Source organism: Plasmodium malariae, assembly GCF_900090045.1.
Source record: "Plasmodium malariae genome assembly, chromosome: 10".
NCBI classification, from domain to species: Eukaryota; Apicomplexa; class Aconoidasida; order Haemosporida; family Plasmodiidae; genus Plasmodium; species Plasmodium malariae.
Window position 1 is genome coordinate 1,455,337 of NC_041784.1, and position 21,094 is coordinate 1,476,430.

General features: G+C 27.3%; 6 protein-coding genes across 6 annotated transcripts; 2 read left to right on the forward strand and 4 right to left on the reverse strand.

The window, feature by feature from the left end:
• Positions 1 to 1,097: 1,097 nt before the first annotated feature.
• PmUG01_10040400 (WD repeat-containing protein, putative) lies at positions 1,098 to 3,161 on the forward strand (the record flags this gene model as incomplete). The annotated part of the gene is made up of 1 exon (XM_029005606.1): positions 1,098 to 3,161. The coding sequence occupies one exon, from the start codon at positions 1,098 to 1,100 to the stop codon at positions 3,159 to 3,161; it is 2,064 nt and encodes a 687-aa protein (XP_028862178.1).
• Positions 3,162 to 3,894: 733 nt separating this feature from the next.
• On the reverse strand, positions 3,895 to 6,186 carry PmUG01_10040500 (conserved Plasmodium protein, unknown function; the record flags this gene model as incomplete). Its single annotated transcript, XM_029005607.1, has 1 exon — positions 3,895 to 6,186. The coding sequence occupies one exon, from the start codon at positions 6,184 to 6,186 to the stop codon at positions 3,895 to 3,897; it is 2,292 nt and encodes a 763-aa protein (XP_028862179.1).
• Positions 6,187 to 7,704: 1,518 nt separating this feature from the next.
• PmUG01_10040600 (LEM3/CDC50 family protein, putative) lies at positions 7,705 to 9,273 on the reverse strand (the record flags this gene model as incomplete). The annotated part of the gene is made up of 1 exon (XM_029005608.1): positions 7,705 to 9,273. The coding sequence occupies one exon, from the start codon at positions 9,271 to 9,273 to the stop codon at positions 7,705 to 7,707; it is 1,569 nt and encodes a 522-aa protein (XP_028862180.1).
• Positions 9,274 to 12,147: 2,874 nt separating this feature from the next.
• Positions 12,148 to 12,498, reverse strand: PmUG01_10040700 (conserved Plasmodium protein, unknown function; the record flags this gene model as incomplete). Its single annotated transcript, XM_029005609.1, has 1 exon — positions 12,148 to 12,498. The coding sequence occupies one exon, from the start codon at positions 12,496 to 12,498 to the stop codon at positions 12,148 to 12,150; it is 351 nt and encodes a 116-aa protein (XP_028862181.1).
• Positions 12,499 to 14,501: 2,003 nt separating this feature from the next.
• On the forward strand, positions 14,502 to 15,593 carry ADA (adenosine deaminase, putative; the record flags this gene model as incomplete). Its single annotated transcript, XM_029005610.1, has 1 exon — positions 14,502 to 15,593. One exon carries the CDS (start codon positions 14,502 to 14,504, stop codon positions 15,591 to 15,593), a length of 1,092 nt encoding a protein of 363 aa, XP_028862182.1.
• Positions 15,594 to 17,274: 1,681 nt separating this feature from the next.
• Positions 17,275 to 20,577, reverse strand: PmUG01_10040900 (conserved Plasmodium protein, unknown function; the record flags this gene model as incomplete). Its single annotated transcript, XM_029005612.1, has 3 exons — positions 17,275 to 19,323; positions 19,555 to 19,803; positions 20,512 to 20,577. 3 exons carry the CDS (start codon positions 20,575 to 20,577, stop codon positions 17,275 to 17,277), a joined length of 2,364 nt encoding a protein of 787 aa, XP_028862183.1.
• Between the last annotated feature and the right edge of the window lie 517 nt (positions 20,578 to 21,094).

Here is a 21,094-nt window from a genome sequence, read left to right on the forward strand (position 1 = left end):
AAATTTTACTTGTAATTTCTTCTCTATTTTTCGACAGTGTTATCCTTTTTAAGTGGCAATCAAATTATACCTTTTTTTTTTTATTTTATTATAGTATGCCAATTTAATATCAATTTAATATGTCAATTTAATATGTCAATTTAATATGTCAATTTAGTATGTCAATTTAGTATGTCAATTTAGTATGTCAATTTAGTTTTTCAATATTTTTATATAAACTTTTTATTGAATTAATATGCTTACAAATATTATTATATTATGAATGTTTGTCGAACAATATATTTATTAATATATACTTTTATTCTTATTTATTTTTTTTTTTTTTTTCTTTAAAAATTGCATCGCAATTCAAATTATCAAGATACATTTATATATTTCACATTTTTAAAAAAAAGGGGTTAAAAAAAAGAAAAAAAAAATCTTACGTGTACATACAAAATATGTGCAGTTTGTATGTTTTAAAGTTCATATATATTATAACATGAGTAAATACATAAGTATACATAAATGCATATATACTACATAACAAGTAAAGGTAGAACATTACAGCGGTAAACATGCGAATGAAATGATTTGTTTTTGAGAATTCATCTTTATTTAATTTATTTTTTCCATATTTTCCACTTTTTCCATTTATTTTATTATTTTTTTACCTTCTTAAGTATGTATGTATTATGCAAGTATGAATGTAAAAATTGATAACGAGCATCCAACTTTTCCATATATATTTGTTTAAAATTGTGAGGCAGGAGGGGCGTATATTTTTTAAAATTTTTTTGTAAGAACAGTTGAGAGTGTCCTCACTTGCTCGATGAACACACAATCACTACTTGTATAAAAAAAAAAAAAAAAAAAAAAAAATAGTGTTAACAGAAATTGCCAAAATTTAAATTCAACATTTAAGTGCTTGTAACTACTGTACAACGGTGTAGTAGCCAAACGGTTCAAGTGATAATAAGGGAATAAGGGAATAAAGTTAAGGGTTAACCGAGGATTATATATGTATATATATATATATATATACTCTGATATATAGATACACTACCCCCCTAATCCACATTTGCAGAGTGTGAAATTACAAAATATAGTCTTTTAGAATGAACGATGCGATAGACGAAGATTTTTTATATGAGGACATAAGAAACAAGAGGGATATCATTGACATAAGTTCAGGTGAAGAGTGCATTAGTAACAGTTCAGATAAGCTATATGAAGAGGAGGAAGAGGAACTAATTAATTATAAAAAGAAACGAATATCGTATTATAAAAGATTTTATGCTAATAAAAGTATATATTGTGTAAACTCATATAAAAAATGGGTATATTTTGGTAGTGTTAATAATAAATGTTATTTGTATAATAATTTTGATCAAGATTTGAAATCATTTGTTCATAATTCAAATAGTTTACAGGTAGCGCAGATAAAAAATAGCAGGAACATTAATAAGGATGATACTATGACCTTGGGTCATTGTGGAAATGGAAAGCATATCAACAAGAATAGCATGATAGGTAGTAGTGTAAGCTGTACTAGTGGTATTAGTTATAATACTAACAGTATCAGTGGAAATAGCGTGGACGTGTGTTTGCAAAACTTGAAGCATCAAAAGTACAGTGATACTGTGACAAACATAAAATTTTCGAAAAATTATAAATACGTCGCCTTGTGTGTATACAATGGTGATATATATATATATGAAAATAATAGTATGAACAGTTCAGAAATATTAAATTACAATTTAAAAAATATAAAGCAAAATATTAATAGTAGTAATTCTTTATTAGCTATATTTAATTGGAATATAGATAATAAATTTATAAAAGAAGAACTAATAAATGAAGATATGAAAATTGTCAATATTTTAAGTCTTAATGATTCAAATAATAAAAAGGATATTGAATATTTTATGTTTTGTCCGTATAATGAAAATATTCTTATAAGCATTTATTTAGATGCACCAAATATTTATATATGGGATGTACTTGAAAGTACACCATTAAACATTACCTACACTGTTGATATACCAACTTTTTTGAATATATGTAACTATGACAGTTATTTTTATCTTCTAGTGGGTTTTCATAATGGAGATACCTTTGTGTATGACTATGATATTTACAATATAAAAAAAAGAAGTGCAGGTAAGAAGCACGGAAAAAGGGAAAAAGCGAATTATACAGGAGTACCCTCTGTTAATGGTAGTGAGTACACGCAGAAGGCAGGGTTAAGCTGGCTTCACCGCACCAGCAGTAATAACGATAATGGGATTGACATTGACGATGATATTGATAATGAAAATAACAGTGATAATGTTAACGGGGGCACTAATAACAATAGTATTGGTAGTATTGGCGGTATTGGTAGTATTGGCGGTATTGGTAATACTGGCAGCATTGGTAATACGGGCAGCATTGGTAATACTGGCAGCATTGGTAATACTGGCAGCATTGGTAATACGGGCAGCATTGGTAGGGGAGTGCTAATAAGCAGCCATAAGAGTAATGGCGTGAAATATGAAGGGAATGATGGTTCATTGAGCTACAGCAATAAATCATTGCTAAACAACTACAATAGTAATTATAAATATAACGAATTAATAAATGACGAATTGGACAACAACAACGATATCTTGTGTATTGACAATAATTTAACGAATGAAATATTTATAGCTTCCCATAAAAATGTGATACAAATGTATAATATTAATAATAATAATCTTATTAGTACATATAATAACCTCCATAATGATATAGTAGATTACTGTTTATTTAATAATAGAAAATCAAATATATTTGCGTCTTCTTCTTTAGATAATAATGTCATTATATTTGATTTTCAAAATAAGAAATATATTAACAAGTTTAGTGTTAATTATGATTTTAATAAAAATGATACGAATGATCGAATGGATAAAGGAATAAATTTTCTCAAATGGCTTAATGCAAATTTACTTTTATTTTCCAGTTTAAATGGAAACATATATATATATGACATTAGACTTAGAAAATGTATTCATCAGTTTTATTCTCATACAGATACCATTTTTAATATTCACGTATCACTGCATTTGTATGAACACAAAAATATATTATCAATTATAACTGCCAGCGATGACAAATCCTCCAACATGCATTTTTTGGACCTTTCGTATTTCACCTAGTATGCGCCATCAATCACTAAGCATTAATTTCCTGTGTTATAAGAAACATACCAGATGGGAAATACTTATGTTTTCCCGTTTATTAGCCCATTTGTCTTCTCGTTTGTAACCACGTTTGTAAATCTTGCATGTAATCTCGTTTGTTAAATTGTTTTTCATTGCATTTGTCTTCTCATTTTTCATCTCGTTTTTCGCCCAATTTGTTAGCCTATATATAACTGCTCGTTCATTTTTATGTTCCATTTTTTCGTACCATTTTTGCCCTTTCATTTGATGAAGCAATCATGCTGGTAAGCAAGCTTCCGTGCACATACACACATATAAATATATGTACATGCATATATATGCATACATATGTAAATATACATATATAATTGTGTCCATATATATACTAATATGTACGTATTTGTGTGTATATATATATATATATATATATATATATATATATATAGCGCAGTCATGTTTAAATTTTCTGCTGGCTATTTTTTTTTTTTTTTTTTTATCTATTATCATTTTTTACTTCCTTTTTTTGTTCCTATGTTGGTGTACTGTTGTACTGCTGCACTATTGCACTGTTACATAATTTGAAATTTGCCTGTGTCTGTGTTCAGAAAAACTTGCAAAAAAAAAAAAAAAATTACAAGAAATAAAAAGAATTACAGACGAGGAAAAAAATGCCCACGTGTTTAAATGGTCAGTGTGCAGCTACTAATAGCACTACCCTTTCCCGCTGCTAATCCTCAATGCATACGTACGACGACTGTGGAAGGTGCTTGAAAAAATTAGTTTTCAAAATGTACATAAAAATACTGTATGTAGCAACAAGGCCCAAGGGTCTGTCCTTATTTTGCTTTAAGTTAACATAGTATATGTTATCAAAAATTTCATCTTTGTTATGCAAATTATTGCTCATATTAATAAAATTTTTATGTACGGATTTGTATTTTTTCTCTATATTATTACAATTGTCCATTATGAGAAAAACGCCCTTTGCTTTATTTACCAAATTTAAAAATGTATGATCATGTTCAGAATAATTTTTTTTATAATTTATATACAAATCACTATGGCTACTATATTTTAATAGTAATATTTTATTTTCTTTGGCATATTTATGTAACTCATTTAAATCTGTGTTTTTGTATGGTATGTCCAGTAAATACCCTGACGATGCTCGTATAGTAAATGGATGAAAAAAATCAATATTGTAAATACTGTTTATGTCTAAAGTTTTATAGCTAGCTATTTTATTTTTATTTTTTTTTTTTAAATTTTCTATATTAAATATACATTGCCATTTTAGTAAAAAACAACTCCGTATTATTGTGCCTATATCCCCATTACATAAATATTCAACATTATTTTTTATATCGTACTGTTGTGCACTTTCACTATTTAAAGAACAGTCATCCCTTTTAACTGCTCTATCATTGGCGTTTTCCTTTTCTTCAAAATGGATATCATATATTTTTAAATTTTGTTCGCTTTGCTTCACCTCAAATGGAATCTTTTGTCTCTCTTTCCATTCGTCTTCCCCATCTTCTTCTTCTTCTTCTTCTTCTTCTTCTTCCTCTTCTTCTTCTTCCTCTTCTTCTTCTTCTTCTTCCTCTTCTTCTTCTTCCTCTTCCTTTTCCTCCTTCGCTTCGTCCACATGATTCATTTTTACCTCAGCCCCAACTTGGTGCTCTTCCCCCCAATTGACGTTATAAAAGCAAAATGCTAAGTGGGGTAGGCCCACATTATCAAAGTGAAATTTATGCAAAACCTCAGCTAAAACTCCATTCTTAAAAGAGTACAGAAAAGAAAGTTTTTTTAGCAATTTATTTGAAAGCAATATAAAATTATCAAATGAGTGAAAATCTTTTAAATTATCAATACTATTTGTATAAATTCTGCATAAGTAATTTTTTTGTCTCTCTAGTATAATTTTCTTACTTGTTAATAATATTTTTTCTTGTTTTTCTCTATACTTTCTATCAGTTGCTAATTTATATAAATGTATAAAAACCGGATGATTTTGTGATTTAATTATTTTTACTTTCTTTGAAGAGAAAAATATTTTATAAAAATGATCATTTTTTTTCTTTTCACTAATGCTTAGCTGATTATCTTTACTTTTCATTAGCATATTATTTATATGTTTATCTACTGTGTTATGAACAACATCATAACCTTTTCTTTTTATTATTTTATTTTCCATATTGTTTTTTCCTTTGTTTTTAATTATGCTTTTCGCATCCATTTTGATATTGCTACTAATAATTAAGTCGTTATTCCTATCACTGTTAAGTTTTCCATGTAGTACTTCATCCTTTTTATCGTCCACACTTGGATTATCATTACACTTCATTGTACCCTCTGTAAAACGTTTATTCTCTATCATGAGATGTTCGCTATTTGTAGACATGTGCTCCTCGTTCAATGGTGTACCTGTGTTATCTCCTTTATTAAAATATTTCTTATTCATATCATATAATGGGTTCTCCTTTGTTTCTCCTACAGTTCGATATTTTGTTTTAATAACACTCTGGCTAAGTGTTTGTGCATGACGTTTTTTTTTTTTACCACTGTCATATGGTATTTCTTCACACAGTTTGTGTTCATTTACAATTTTGTTATATAACTCACTCGTTAATGTGTTACTAGCTCTTGGCCCATATACAAAGCTTCTTGGTTTGACAAACGATGTTTCTTTATAATCATGAGGGGGAAGATTTTGCGGCGGTATCTGCGTGTGCTCATTATGCTGCCTGTACTCATTATACCGCTCGTACTCTTTTTGCTGCTTACCCTCCTTAAGATCCTTTTGTTTACTTTTAGATTTTTTGTTTTCTTCTTTTTCTTCTACCCCACTTTTATAAACATTCCCCAGAACATCTTCGTTGTCATCTACTCTTGTTGACTCAGCACTATGTGTTGTAAAAAGCTTAACAATATTTGTACATATATAATTATTTTTTCTATTCATCCATACGTTAAAAAGTGTAAGAAACTCCCTCCTATATTTTATTGTACAGTGCATCATGCTGAGTATTACAGCTTCAGAATGTTTATTTTAAAATTTCAAGTTATAAGCACATGCATTTTTAAAAGTTTTTCAATGCTAATTTTTCCTAATCTTGGAAGATGGAAAATATTTACTCATCCACAACATAACACTGTAGGGTGAGCGGCTTTCCCATAGGCAGTATGTGTATGTACATATATATGTACATGTATGTATATATTCTTTTTTTATGTGCACGAGGCATGTACATAAGTAAATATCTTGCTCTTTCCAAGTAGCGCTACTTCATATTTTTAAAAAATAAATATATTTTTTTTTTTTTTTGGAAAATATTATGAGTGCACGTTAGGGAGAAAAACAGTCCCCCTCTTTTTTCAAACTTTTGTCATATGCATATATATATGTATATGTATACATAATATCATATACGTACATGTACACTTATAGGTACATAAACAAGATGAACGCATAAGGCGCGAAAGCCACTCGTTTACCATTAATTGTTCCATTTTATACGCATATGCACAAATTCATTGTAATTATTTAAAAATAAGAGGAATGAAAAGGAGTGCATAAAATATTGTTTTTGTAGAGTATATCTTCAATGAATAAGGTAAAAAAAAAAAAAAAAAAAAAAAAATATCATACATTTCATTATGATTAATCGTTGTCACTTTTTGCTTTGTTAACACGGTTCCATTTTGCTGTACACCCTACAATTATGCACATTTTTGCAATTTTTTTGAGTTTTCTTATAAGCATTTTGAAAGTAAATATACTTAGTATTAACGCCATCGCATCGAGGTGGCAAACACTGAAAATGTACTATGGCACAACACCTTTGTTATCATCAAGATGTATGTAATAAATATGAACAGCACCGTTGCATTTTACGGGGATAAATTTGTTTTTTCTTTTTTTCCTTAAAATAGGGGAATACACAAAAAAAAAAAAGAAACAAAATAATGAAAATGAAAAAAATGATGAAAATGATGAAAATGATAAGAATGATAAAATGATAAGAATGATAAAATGATAAGAATGATAAAATGATAAGAATGATAAAATGATAAGAATGATAAAATGATAAGAATGATAAAATGATATAAAAGAAAAAAACAAAAGTTATAAAATAACGTAAATGGGTATAGGAGTGATAAATGGCCAAAATGGCCACAAGAGTTCATAAGCGGCCATGGGAAAAAACAATAAATGTTTAGAAAAGGATTTAAAAAAAAAAAAAAAAAAAAAAAAAAAAAAAAATTACGGACAGAGCACAAATAAATTGCTGATTTCAAAATGTGGTGAATGGTTTGCTTATATAGAATTTAAAATCCGGATGGAGAGAATACTATAATGAATAACAAAAAATTGGATAAATTTAACAAGTCCAAAAAAAAGGCCGTTAAGATGGTTGTAAAAATGTAGTAAAATGCGGTCAAATGAAGAGGAAATATGATGGTATCCTACAAAATTGTAGAAGGTAAAAGCTAGTTGGCAGAACAACGTGTTCGGCGGAAACTGCGCAAAAACGGGCTAGTGCAGGGGGCACAGACACATCTTCTGTACAATGTTTGCAGCAATTGCAGCACTATCGAAAGAGCTATTTTTGCTGCCTTGCTTCCCCATAGGCATATGGCCTGATTTCATTCTCCTTACATTTTGCATATTAGATTTCATACGACTAAATGTTTTTTCTATATTTTTATTGATAGAGATTTTACAGTAGGAAAGTGTTTTACCTAATTTACGGTATCCGCACTTAACTAAAATTAACATAATAATTATGACAATAAAATAAATTAAAGCTAATAAAAAAAAAGCATATGCTAATTCATATGTACCATTGCCAACAGCCCTTAATGAAACTAACTGAAAAGATTTACTTGCTTTCCAGTATTTATCTGGCCATGTATTTTGTGTAAATGTTATTTTATAATTATCGCCAGGTTTTAAGTTTTCATTAATCACTCCATATGGCTTAATAAATGAAGATGTCATAGGAGGGCTAAACCAATTTTTATAATCAGGGGAAAATGTATTCAACCATATTTTATATTTTGAAGAAAACTTTTTATGTTTTTTAACATAGGAAAAAAAATCATAATAATTAACAACAGGAAATTTATCTATATTAAATTGTTCCGTATTTGCAGATAGATTAATTTTGTCATTAAAAATTGATGCAGATACTAAACCACAAGGATATATAATTTTCTTTTTTTCATAATCATTCACGGAATTAATATCACATATTTGATTATTTCTTGAAATATTTTTCTGCTTTTCATTTATTCCTAAATTGTCATTTAATTCAGGCAAAGTTTGAATACTGTCAACACACCTAAATTTATAAATATCTTCAAAAGTTTTTATATATTTACACTTACAATCATTAACCAATGAATGTGATTCATCTGATAAAAAATTTTTAAAATTTACATAAAAATTTGATATTTTATAATATATATATACTGGTTGTTTCATTTCTTCTGTTATTTGAAAAATTTTATTTGTATCACCTGACTCATAAGCTATATTTACCTCAATTACCTGACTCGATTCATAATATATGAAAAGTCCAATTAATATAAAAATTATTACTAAAATAAATAAAATGCTTGCAGCGACATTCCATTTGTAAAAATAATGAAATCCTTTAATTTTTTGAAGTTCTTGTTGTTTAAATGCATCCATGAAATTGTTATATTTAGAATCATTATAAATATTAGATATTTTTTTCCTTAACAAGACATCACTTTTTCTTTTTTCAATCATTGAAATTTTGATATGATCATCATTCTTAAATTTTTTTATATTTTTGTTTTTGTTTTTATCATCATTATCATCATCATCATCCTTTTCTTCTTTCTTATTAGGAGAACGAGAAATTATGGCTTGTTCAAATGAAACAAGTTTTTTATTTTTAACTGATCCTTCTTCATCTTTTTCATTCCCTGATTCTTCATCCATTATTCTTCCATGTATAGACATACCAACATAATTTCTCTTTTTTATAAAGGAGTTAAATATCTTTTCACATGCATCATAATTAACTGATATTAACGAAAACTCTTTTTCTTCATCCGACGAACAACTTTCCATGGCTTCTTTTTTATATTTTACTTATTTAACGCTTTATATAGTCCAAGACACGTATTAAATGAAAATTATGGTGTATCACACAGACCCATCAAGGAAAGTGCGGAAATCAGTTACCAGGAAATAAGGACATTAAGTGTGTACCATTGGGGGGGTTTGGGGTAGAATGCGTGTATATATAACTGTGCAAAACGCGAATATAAGAAGCTTAACAAAAGGATGTAGAAAATACATGAATAAATGAATTAAAAATGGAAGGAAGGAAAAAAAAAAAAAAAAATGCACACCAAAATGAAGGCAAAGTGCAGAAGGGGGGGGGGATAAATGCTCGCCAATTTTTATTAAAAAAACGCACAACACTTTTTATCAAAAAAAAATGCAACAATTTTTATCAAAAAAAAATGCAGCAATTTTTATCAAAAAAAAATGCAGCAATATTTATCAAAAAAAAATGCAGCAATATTTATCAAAAAAAAATGCAGCAATTTTTATCAAAAAAAAATGCAGCAATATTTATCAAAAAAAAATGCAGCAATATTTATCAAAAAAAAATGCAGCAATTTTTATTAAAAAAAAACACACCAATTTTTATCAAAAAAACGCATTAACAAATCATAATTTTATGACAATATTTAAAATAATATTATGAACATATAATAAACTACAAAAAAAGCTAGCTAAAGAAAAAAAAAAAACTCTATACATAACATATCAAATTTATGACACGAACAGAATGAAGCACAAATAATGACAATATATGAAAACAAATCAGAGATGTCTTATCATATGTTTGGGACTTCAGGAACTGCTGCATATATGTATCTATATATGTACGTATATATGTATGGGTGTATGTATGCAAGTATTTACGTATGCATATATATATGTAGAGTGAAAATTATACAATACAATAATTTTCCATATATGCTTAGAATTAGCATCATTTTATCACTGTGCTAATACGAATTAATTTTTACGATGTAACAAGAATTAGCAATTGTAAATTTGCATTTATGGACTCACGCATATGTATCATATGTATGCCTGTATACACATATATGCATATACGTATAACGTAGATTGCGCATATTCACTTACATATCTGTAACTAGGTAAATATATATATATATATATACATGTACGACATATGTGTATTCATATTTCCATACTTAAAAATAGGGATATATTTGTACGAACTGATTTTATTTATACCTTTAAATTTTTATGAAGCTAATTGATAAATTTAGAACAGGAAAAAATATCAATTTGATGAATAAAAATGAAGAAATTGTTTGGTTTTTCCTGGCATTATATATGGCATTACAAATGGCATTACAAATGGCATTACAAATGAACATTTTAACAGCGTTTATTACTTTTTTTTAAGGCATTTTTTAACTAAATTAAATGTATATTTTTCATTTACGTGGTAATAATTTAGTAAGAAAAGGAAAGAGGGGAAAACAGATACAAAGGTAACAATACGACTAGATATATTTACATTTAAAGAAAATAAAAAAAAATGTGAGCATTTGGATACGTATATATTTGAATAGGCATATATATATATATATATATATATATATATGTGTATATACATATGTGTGTATATATATATATATATATGTGTACATATACATATGTTTACATATACATATATGTATATATACATATTCGTGTACGCAAATGCATGGAGTATAACATACTTGACGAATTTAATGACATATAAAAATTTGATAAATCCTACTTTTAATTTTTCATTTCCAATTTTGATGAAAGAAAGAAAAAAAAAATTAATTTTGAGGAGTATAATTTGGTACATATTTGTAATGATTACTTATTAGCACGAAATGAACGAAAAAAAAATTTTCCATTTTGTCATTTTGTCATTTTGTTATTTTGTCATTTTGTCATTTTGTCATTTTGTCATTATTTTTCCTTTTTTTCATTATTTTTCCTTTTCATTATTTTTCCTATTTTTCATTATTTTTCCTTTTTTTCATTATTTTTCCTTTTTTTCATTATTTTTCCTTTTTTCATTATTTTTCCTATTTTTCATTATTTTTCCTATTTTTCATTATTTTTCCTTTTTTTCATTATTTTTCCTATTTTTCATTATTTTTCCTATTTTTCATTATTTTTCCTTTTTTTCATTACTTTTATTTTTTTTCTTTTTCTTCCCTTTCCTCTGTTTCTCCCATGTGTGTTCGGATGATATAATATAAAGATAATGAATAGAGTTTTAAATATGATTATCCATTTTTGTAAGTATTCTTAAGCTACTGAAACTGAAAATATATTAAGAGCAAATTATCCACTTTACCATATACTGAGAAAGATTTTTTTTTTTTTTTTTTTTAATAAAATTTTAATAAAAACATCATGATGTTATTTTAAAAAAGTTTTGAATATTTTCCATCCTTTGCACATAGGTACATAAATTTTTTTTTTTTTTCCTATTCAGTAATATAATATTAAAAAGGAAAATATCTTCGCAGAAAGATGCAGCACAGGCATAGGTGTAAATTGTACATGTAACAGAAATTTGTGAATTATATGGGTTATTAGTAGTAATGTGTACATAATGCACATAGTAAAAGGGTCACTAGAACGTTCATGTGTACGCGAATATATGTGTGTGAGTATGTATGTATGTATGTGTGTGAGTATGTATGTATGTATGTATGTATGTGTGTGAGTATGTATGTATGTATGTGAGTATGTATGTATGTATGTATATACTTACGCGTGCGGTTTTATACACGTATGCATGCTCGTGTGCACGTGTGTGTATGCCCAAGTACGTATATTCGTTTACGCATATGGACTCTTATATCACATTTTAAAACAGTTTTACATTCTTTTTTGCTGCTTCCGTCAGTTTTTCTTATAAAGGGGGGTAAGATAAGTTGCTTCCCCACTGAGAAATGCTTTTTTTTGCCCCTTTTGATATATAACATAATCATTTAAAAAATGATTCTTCAGTTTGGTGTATGTAGCAGGTTTTTCTTTCTTTTGTTTCTTTTCTTTTGTAACTTGTATCTCTTCTAAACTTTCGCTGTTTATCTTTTTATTTGTTTTTTTATCTAAAAAATATATCTGCACAGCTGAAAGAAGCAAAAAGCACGACTCGTACACGCTGCTCTGAATTGTCAATTGTTCTAATTCTTTATCGACCTCATTCGTTAGTTCCGAAAGGTGCTTACTATTTTTTTTATTTACATTCATGCTTAACAAGTCAAAAGTAAGAGCAGTTTAAGTATAACGTAGTAGTGTAGAATTAATTTGTTCAGAAATTGTAGGATGCATAAAAAAAGGGAAAAAAAAAAAAAAAAAAGTCGAAACAGTAGTGGAAATGGAAAAAAAAATGTAGGATGTACAAGGAATAAAAAAAAATAATTCCTCCCTTATGAGGGATCCTAATTTATAGAAGCCTTTACGTTTATAAGAATTGCAAATGTGAATAATGAATTGTATATCTTGTCTGAAAGGAAATATGAACGAAGAAAAAAAAAAAAAAAAAAAAAATATCCCCACCTAATAAGTAAAATATATGTAGGTGAAATGTGATAAGACTTCAAAAAAAAGGGAAAATAAAAAGCCCTATGTGTATGTTTATGTACATATACGGTACACGCTATGCATTTTATAAACATATAGATCTCACCGACACGGAGGAGGATAATAAAAGGGGAATAAAAAATTAAAATTTAAGTTAATATTTAAATGTAGGTGAAAATTAAAATTTAAGTTAATATTTAAATGTAGGTGAAAATTAAAATTTAAGTTAATATTTAAATGTAAGTGAAAATTAAAATTTAAGTTAATATTTAAATGTACGTGAAAATTAAAATAAAAATTGAATACATAAATATAAATAAATATAACCTTCAGCAGGTATACTCTTCTTTCGTACATATATACGTATATATATATAAATATCCTATGGAAGGAAAAAATAAATAACTCTTTAAAAGTGCAAAGGCTAAAGAAAAAATCGCACTGTACAAATTACATTTTGCACATCGTATAAATAAATTTAATAGACCCTGGAATTAATATGGTCGATACTCAGCATTTCAGCAGCTTATTGAGCAATAAGTGCGTTTGTTTATGCATGCACGTGTAAAGATATAGGAGCAAATGCATTCGCATTAAATATATCTATCTATCTATATCTATATATATATCTATATATATATATATATATATATATATATATATATATATATATATATATATATATATATATATCGAAGAACGGCTAGATGAATATGTACATGTACGTATATGCATGCGTTAACATACATTAAGAAAAAAAGAAAAAAAAATAATATTATATACATATATATATATATATATATATATATATATATATATAGTATATACTCCCGCTGTATAATAACGCAAAGATAGAGGTTACGGTTGAATAAAACTTAAAAAACCCTACACCTCTACTTTTCTCTTATGTACGAAAAATGCAGATTTTTCGTTTTTTGCACTGATTTATTATTATACTGTAATACAGTGTGCTATATTATAATATACGATAATACACTCATGCGGCATTATGCTATACTATTTTATTATATATTATTTTGTATTGCGTTGTATTTCATTTTATTTTATTTTAAAATATTTTTTTTTTTTACAGCTTTTGTGAAAAAAGCATTTAATTATTAATTTTTATTGATGAAAAAATTACGCGCTTCTGAAGAGTCAACAAAATTTTGAGTTTTTTATTTTGAATATTTGGCAAAAATTAAAACAAAATATCAATGAAATTTGAACAAAATTTCAACAAGATATCACGAAAAATTTTGAATATTTTAAGGGAACATAACGAAAATTTTACCAAAATTTTGTGAAATTTTTCAATATTTTTCCTGCTCTGTTCCGAACGAATGAAACATTTGTTCGAATTTTTGTATAAAAGGACAGAAGTTTTTTGTTAAATAAATGCTTCTACAAGTAGGATAACATACATTTAGACGTATACATACCCATGCACATATATATATATATATATATATATATATATATATATGTACATAGTGAAGTAGTGTAGGAAGCAGCTTCCAAAAAAGGTGTAACAAGCGTAAGAGCAAAATTACAGGGGAGAAAATAATATTAAGATTAGGAAAACACTTTTTTTTTTTTTTCTAGCTTCCCTCTTTTTTTTTATTTTATCCCATTTTTCCCGTTTTTCTCACAAAGCTAGTAAAGCAAAAATGAATGCACTGAATGAGCCGATAAATTTCTTAAAGAAGGATGAAATAAAGAACATAGACTTGAGTAGCATGAGTAAAAAGGAGAGATACAGAATATGGAAGAGAATACCAAAATGTGAGTTACATTGTCATTTAGATTTATGTTTTTCATCGGATTTTTTCCTCAACTGTGTACGTAAGTATAATTTACAGCCAAATTTATCAGATGAAGAAGTGATTGATTATTATTTATTTTCAAAAGGAGGGAAATCATTAGAGGAGTTTGTTGAAAAGGCTATACGAGTTGCGGATATATTTCAAGACTATGAAGTTATAGCAGATTTAGCAAAACATGCTGTATTTAATAAATATAAAGAAGGTGTAGTATTAATGGAATTTCGTTATGCTCCTACGTTTATTGCATTTAAGCATAAATTAGATATAGAATTAGTACATGAAGCTATAGTTAAAGGAATAAAAGAAGTAGTTGAACTGTTGGATCATAATATTCATGTAGCTTTAATATGTATAGGGGATACAGGACATGAAGCAACCAATATTAAATTATGTGCCGATTTTTGCTTAAAGCATAAAGATGATTTTGTAGGATTTGATCATGGTGGATATGAAATAGATTTAAAGCAATATAGTGAAATTTTTAATTATGTTAGAGAAAGTGGAATACCGTTAACTGTTCATGCTGGGGAAGATATTAATTTACCAAATTTAAATACACTCTATTCAGCTATTGAAATTTTAAAAGTTGAGAGAATAGGACATGGTATTAGAGTTGTTGAATCGAAAGAGCTTATTAAGTTGGTAAAGGAAAAAAATATATTATTAGAAGTCTGTCCCATTTCAAATGTATTATTAAAAAATGCAAAATCCATGGACACACACCCTATTAGAAAACTTTACGATGCTGGGGTAAAAGTATCGGTAAACTCCGATGACCCAGGAATGTTTTTAACTAATATTAATGATGATTACGAAGAATTATATACACACCTTAATTTTACTTTAGAAGAATTTATGCAAATGAACGAATGGGCTTTGGAAAAATCTTTCGTGGATGACAGCGTTAAAAGTAACGTGAAGGAGTTATACTTTTAGAGCGTTGCTTTGCGCTCCTATTGGGAGAAGTCCAACGCATGGGAAGCTTTCACACTTGAGTCCACGTCGTATGTATTTAGAAATACTCACATTTGTAAAGTTTATGCCATATGAATAAACACACGTTTACCACAAATAATTTAATGCCAAATATGGTAAAAGATTTTAATTTTGCATGCGTCACTCTGGAAAAATGACTTATTTTTATTATTCGAAATGTTCATTGAAATATGAGTGAATGTTCAGTGTGCTTATAAAATGGAAATAACTTTCATATTTTTGAAAAATGGGAGTTACCTTTTTTTTTTTTTTTTTTTTTTTTTCTTTTCTATCCTTTTTAATTCATTTTGAACTTCGTTTTTAATTTACTTTTAATTCATATTGAATTTCATTTCGAATTTATTTTTTATTTCATTTTTTAATTTCACTTTAAATTTATTTTAAATTTAATTTTAAGCTGCTTTTTAATCTCATCTTTAATTTCACTTTTTATCTCCTTTTTAATCTCATCTTTAATTTCACTTTTTATCTCCTTTTTAATCTCATCTTTAATTTCACTTCTTATCTCCTTTTTAATCTTCTTTTTAATTTCATATTTAATTTATTTTTAATTTCATATTTAATTTATTTTTAATTTATTTTTAATATTTAAACGAAAACGAACAGTTCTATGTTAGCTTCCTATTTTTTAAATGATTTATGGTCAAATGAAAATATTAACTTAACGGTTGAGTCATTGCTGGCATGATACCAAAATTGCATAAGAGGGGGAAGAACAGATGGAGATCCCTTAAATAATTCGTAAATGGAGCGAAAAGTAAAATGAAATAGAATAAAATGAAATAAAATAAAGTGAAATATAACATAATAAATTGTTTTATAATAAAATGTTTTATAATAAAATGTTTTATAATAAATTGTTTTATAATAAATTGTTTTATAATAAATTGTTTTATAATAAAATGAGATAAAATATAAGAAAATACAATGCATCTGTTAAAAAGTGGAATTAATAACAAAACAGGAGAAATAAAAGAACATTCGCAATTTTGCAGCAAATAAAAACATACACACATGTATATGCATGTACATATACATACTTCTGTATGTATGTATGTATATGTATTTTCGTACACGTAGAACATATACTAATTATCTTTTTCCTAACGTATGACGTTTTGCGAGTGTTTTGTCCAATTCGTTCTTGTAAGATGGGGATAATTTTTACTCTATGGAATTATTTTTTTATGGAATTTGACTAGCCATTTTGAACATGTAATGTTCATATTTTTTTTTTCTTTACATGCAATGGATATATTTTTTTTTTTTTAAACCATGTACAGGTCATAATTTGTTTTTCAACCATGTACTGGTCATAATTTTTTATTCATACATGTATTGGTCATATATTTTTTTTTTCAAGCTTTTACTGGTAATATTCTTTTTTTTTTTTTCAAGTGTGTACTGGTTATATTCCTTCTTTTTCAAGAATGTATTGGTCATAACTTTTTTTATTTTTTTTGTATAAATTCCAACTAGCCATATTAACCATTTGAGCAAACCTGTGTAGGTGCTCATTTTTTTTTTTTTTTTTTTTTTTTTTTTCGTACGAACACGCAGTGAAAGTAGTAAAGCGATGAATGTTTGTGCCTCCAAAAATCCTAATTTTTCTTATTTAATTCTACTTGAATTCATAATTTGGTGTAATTTCTTCCAAAAAATAATCCCTACTTGGGGGGTGATCCTTTTTTTTGGACATTTCATTGTGTGTGGCTGTATTTTTCTTTTTTGATCTCCTGTGGTGCTTAGCGCTAAATTTTGTCTTTCTCCTTATTAAATGACGTAATTCCTCTTTATCCACATGTTGTATTTTCTCTTTGGAATATTTTGCAAATTTGGAATTATGTTTATGGTACTTGTATCGAGTAGTAAAAGTACTATATTTATGTTTTTTAGTTTTCCTTTTCTTAAAAAGCAAGGAGAAATTAAATTTTTTTTGGAATATATATTTGTAAAAAATGAAACATACTATAATAATAAATAGAGAAATAATACCGCAGCATATGATGAACCAAAAATGATTATTACTTTTATCATTAGAATAAACGGTAAAACTTTTTTCAATAATATCTTCTGGATGTATTTTTTTAATAAATAATATTTGTGTGTCCCAACCATTAAGATAATGATATCTGTGTTCAAACAAAGAAAACATCTGATTTGCTGAATAAATTTTTTTTCTCATATTTAAAGGTATAGAAATAAAATTATGAAAAGCTATTTGAACTAACTTGTGTCCATCGAGTATTATTTTTTCTATAGAATGAATATCACTTTTATTTATTCTATATCCGAAGTGATTTGTTCTCCTTTTTATATTGGTATAAGGATTATTATAGCTTTCCCCTAATATTTCAATAAGCTCCTTATTTATTAATTTATTGTCATTATACTTAAATCCTTCTAATGCTCTCGAATTAACTGGTTCAGATAGGAGATTAATAATGCTCTCTTTCATTTGAGTATATTTATTTTCTGGCAATATTTTGACCATCAAAATGCAAAAAATGGTTTGATCCTTGGTTAATTCCAGATTTTTCTTTTTAGAATTCTCTTCGCTTTTTCTTTCTTCCGGGGGAGAACTCCGCAAAAAAGGATTTCCACTTCCACGGCTATTACCACTACTATCATCGCTTACAACCCCCTTGGGTTTATGCGCGTCATAAGGGAGCAAATTTTCAGCTACGTCAATATCCCTGGCAAATTCGTCATACGTAAACACATTGCTACTTCCGTCTTTATCGTTCATGTAAATTAATTTTTTTAAAAATAAATCTGATTTGGAGTAATCATTTGGACCTATACGTAGGTACGGATTTAAGATAAACTCGAATTCAACTAAGTTTATGAAACTTCCATTTTGAAGAGATTTAATATTAAATTCAGGGGAATATCCTATTTCAATTTGAAGAAATAAATTATTGCCCGTTAATAAAGAAGTGCATTTTTTTAAATAAAATTCTGTAAAAAATAAGCCAAAATCGTGAGCACGCAATATTTCATTACTTGCTTTATCATAATATGCATATCCATTAACTGTTAGCACAAACAATTTTTCAAGTGCTTCTCTGGTGAGAGCACTACCACTGCTGCTGTTACTGATACTACCACTACTACCACTACTACCATTTGGTAAAAAAAAATTATTACTTTGTGAATATTTTATGTACAGGTCAGCACTTTTTTTTATAACTTCAGACAGGGAATTATTCACAATACGTGTAAACGCTTCAAGATTATTTTGTTTTAACAAATTAATTAATACCTTAGCACTTTTTATATGAAAAACAAAAATTTCACTTTGTATATTTTTTAATGCTGATATGGTTGATAAGCTATTGAGATACACACTATACTCTCTTACGTAACTTATGTCCGTACTTATAGCGACCAACTTTTTATTATTCTCATCATTACACACTTGCTCACGGTTAATACTATTAAATAAATACTTCGAATGTAGGGCATAATTTAGAGCATACAGTATACAAGTGGTGCATGTTATTGGTAAGACTTTTTTTGGAAGCATGCTTAGGGACGATAGAGCACACCTCCTTGTGGTTAATGCTGCACAGTTGTTTTGTTCATTCCAGCATTCTTTAAAAATTAAATCGATCCAGGTAAAATATTTGATCTCTTTTCTTCTTATGTCTGTTAAGATGTTTCCCAACTGTAACGTGAACGGGGAGAGGGGATATGCAATTGCATGTTTCTCATGCTCACTGGGGATAAATATGTATACGTATATGTACACACACGCGCGCACAAACATATGCACATGCATAGGTACATACATGCTTATACATGTACCCCCACGTAGAGTGTATATAGGAATAAACAGATTTCAATGCAGTAAAAGATGACAACGACTTAGGATAAAGCACATTTGTGTGTAGATTACCCCAACGACGGTGCTTCTAACATCCTGAAGGTCAAATCCTTTTTGCTCTTTTATAATTTTATTTTTTCCAATTTCTTCATTGAATAAATGTATTAGACCATCAAGTAATTTTTCATATATTATTTTTTGTGAAAAGCCCTTCAAAAAATATGGTATGTTCAGCTGTACCAGCAAGAAGAAGGCTAGAAGCGTGTTTCCATCCAAATCGTCTAATGAAACCTCGTTGTTTATGGCACATGCCACATTTGCCTAAAAAGAGAAAGCTCACGCGCACACATACATATATACTTATATACATACACACATATATATACATATACACATATATATACATATACACATATATATACATATACATATATATACATATACATATATATACATATACATATATATACATATACATATATATACATATACATATATACGCATACATATACGTATACACATGCAATGACTCATATTGGAGGTTGTGTCCATATATTCACATGCGCGAAATTTTTTCTTCTCTTTTAAGTAATGCCAAGTGTGGAATATAGTTACTATAAACCACAAGCATATATATGTTCCCTTGGGAAAAATAAAATAATAAAAGTTATTAAATTAAACTGTGCATATTCTTTTTTTTTTCTTAAAATAGTATATATGTGAACAGTTCAATAAGAAGCGCTTAATAAAACTGCTTCCTCGTTTTTTTAACTGTTTCTCATTTGATGTAGCATGGTACAAATAAAATTGGAAAAAAGCATTCTCTTAAATATATTTTTGCATTCGACATTCACAATTCAACATTTTGTATTTTTTATTATTTATATTTTTTTTTATATTTTTTTTTATATTTTTTTTTATATTTTTTTTTATATTTTTTTTTATAATTTTTTTTATATTTTTTTTTATAATTTTTGTTTTGTACTTTTTTTCATATTTTTATATTTTTATTTTTTTATTTTCTCTTACTTGATTTAACCACCTCAGAACGCAGCATAATGTCACAGCGTAGGTGAACATCAATTGTTTTTTCATTTTTTTTTCACTTCAATCATGAGAACCGATTATGTTTTTAGTTTATACATGATTATGTTTATATACATATTTTCAATTTTATGACTTGCATCAATATACTTATGAAAAAACATTCAAACTACATGTAACGTTGCTCGGTATATTTGGTCAATAGCAATTTTGTGAATACACATATGCAAAGATCACGTCTGACAAATACACAGTTTTATTTTTTGTCCTTTCTCATCGGATGTTATGAGAATAAAGCAGTTCCATAGAAATGATTAACATAATTTGTTCGCCATTTCGCCATTTCGCCATTTCGCTTTTTCATTTTTTTTTTTTTTTTTTTTTTTTTTTTTTCTGTTGAACTGTATTTAAGTGCCGCGGTTGAATTGCTCTGTCTTTCACTTCATCTTACTTGTCTCTTCCCTTTTTATTTTTTAATAGACCCTGCATGTAACATTGATCTACATATAACTCATGAGCTGCTTACATATAACCTCGAACTACCCATTTAAATTTTACTAAATGGGTA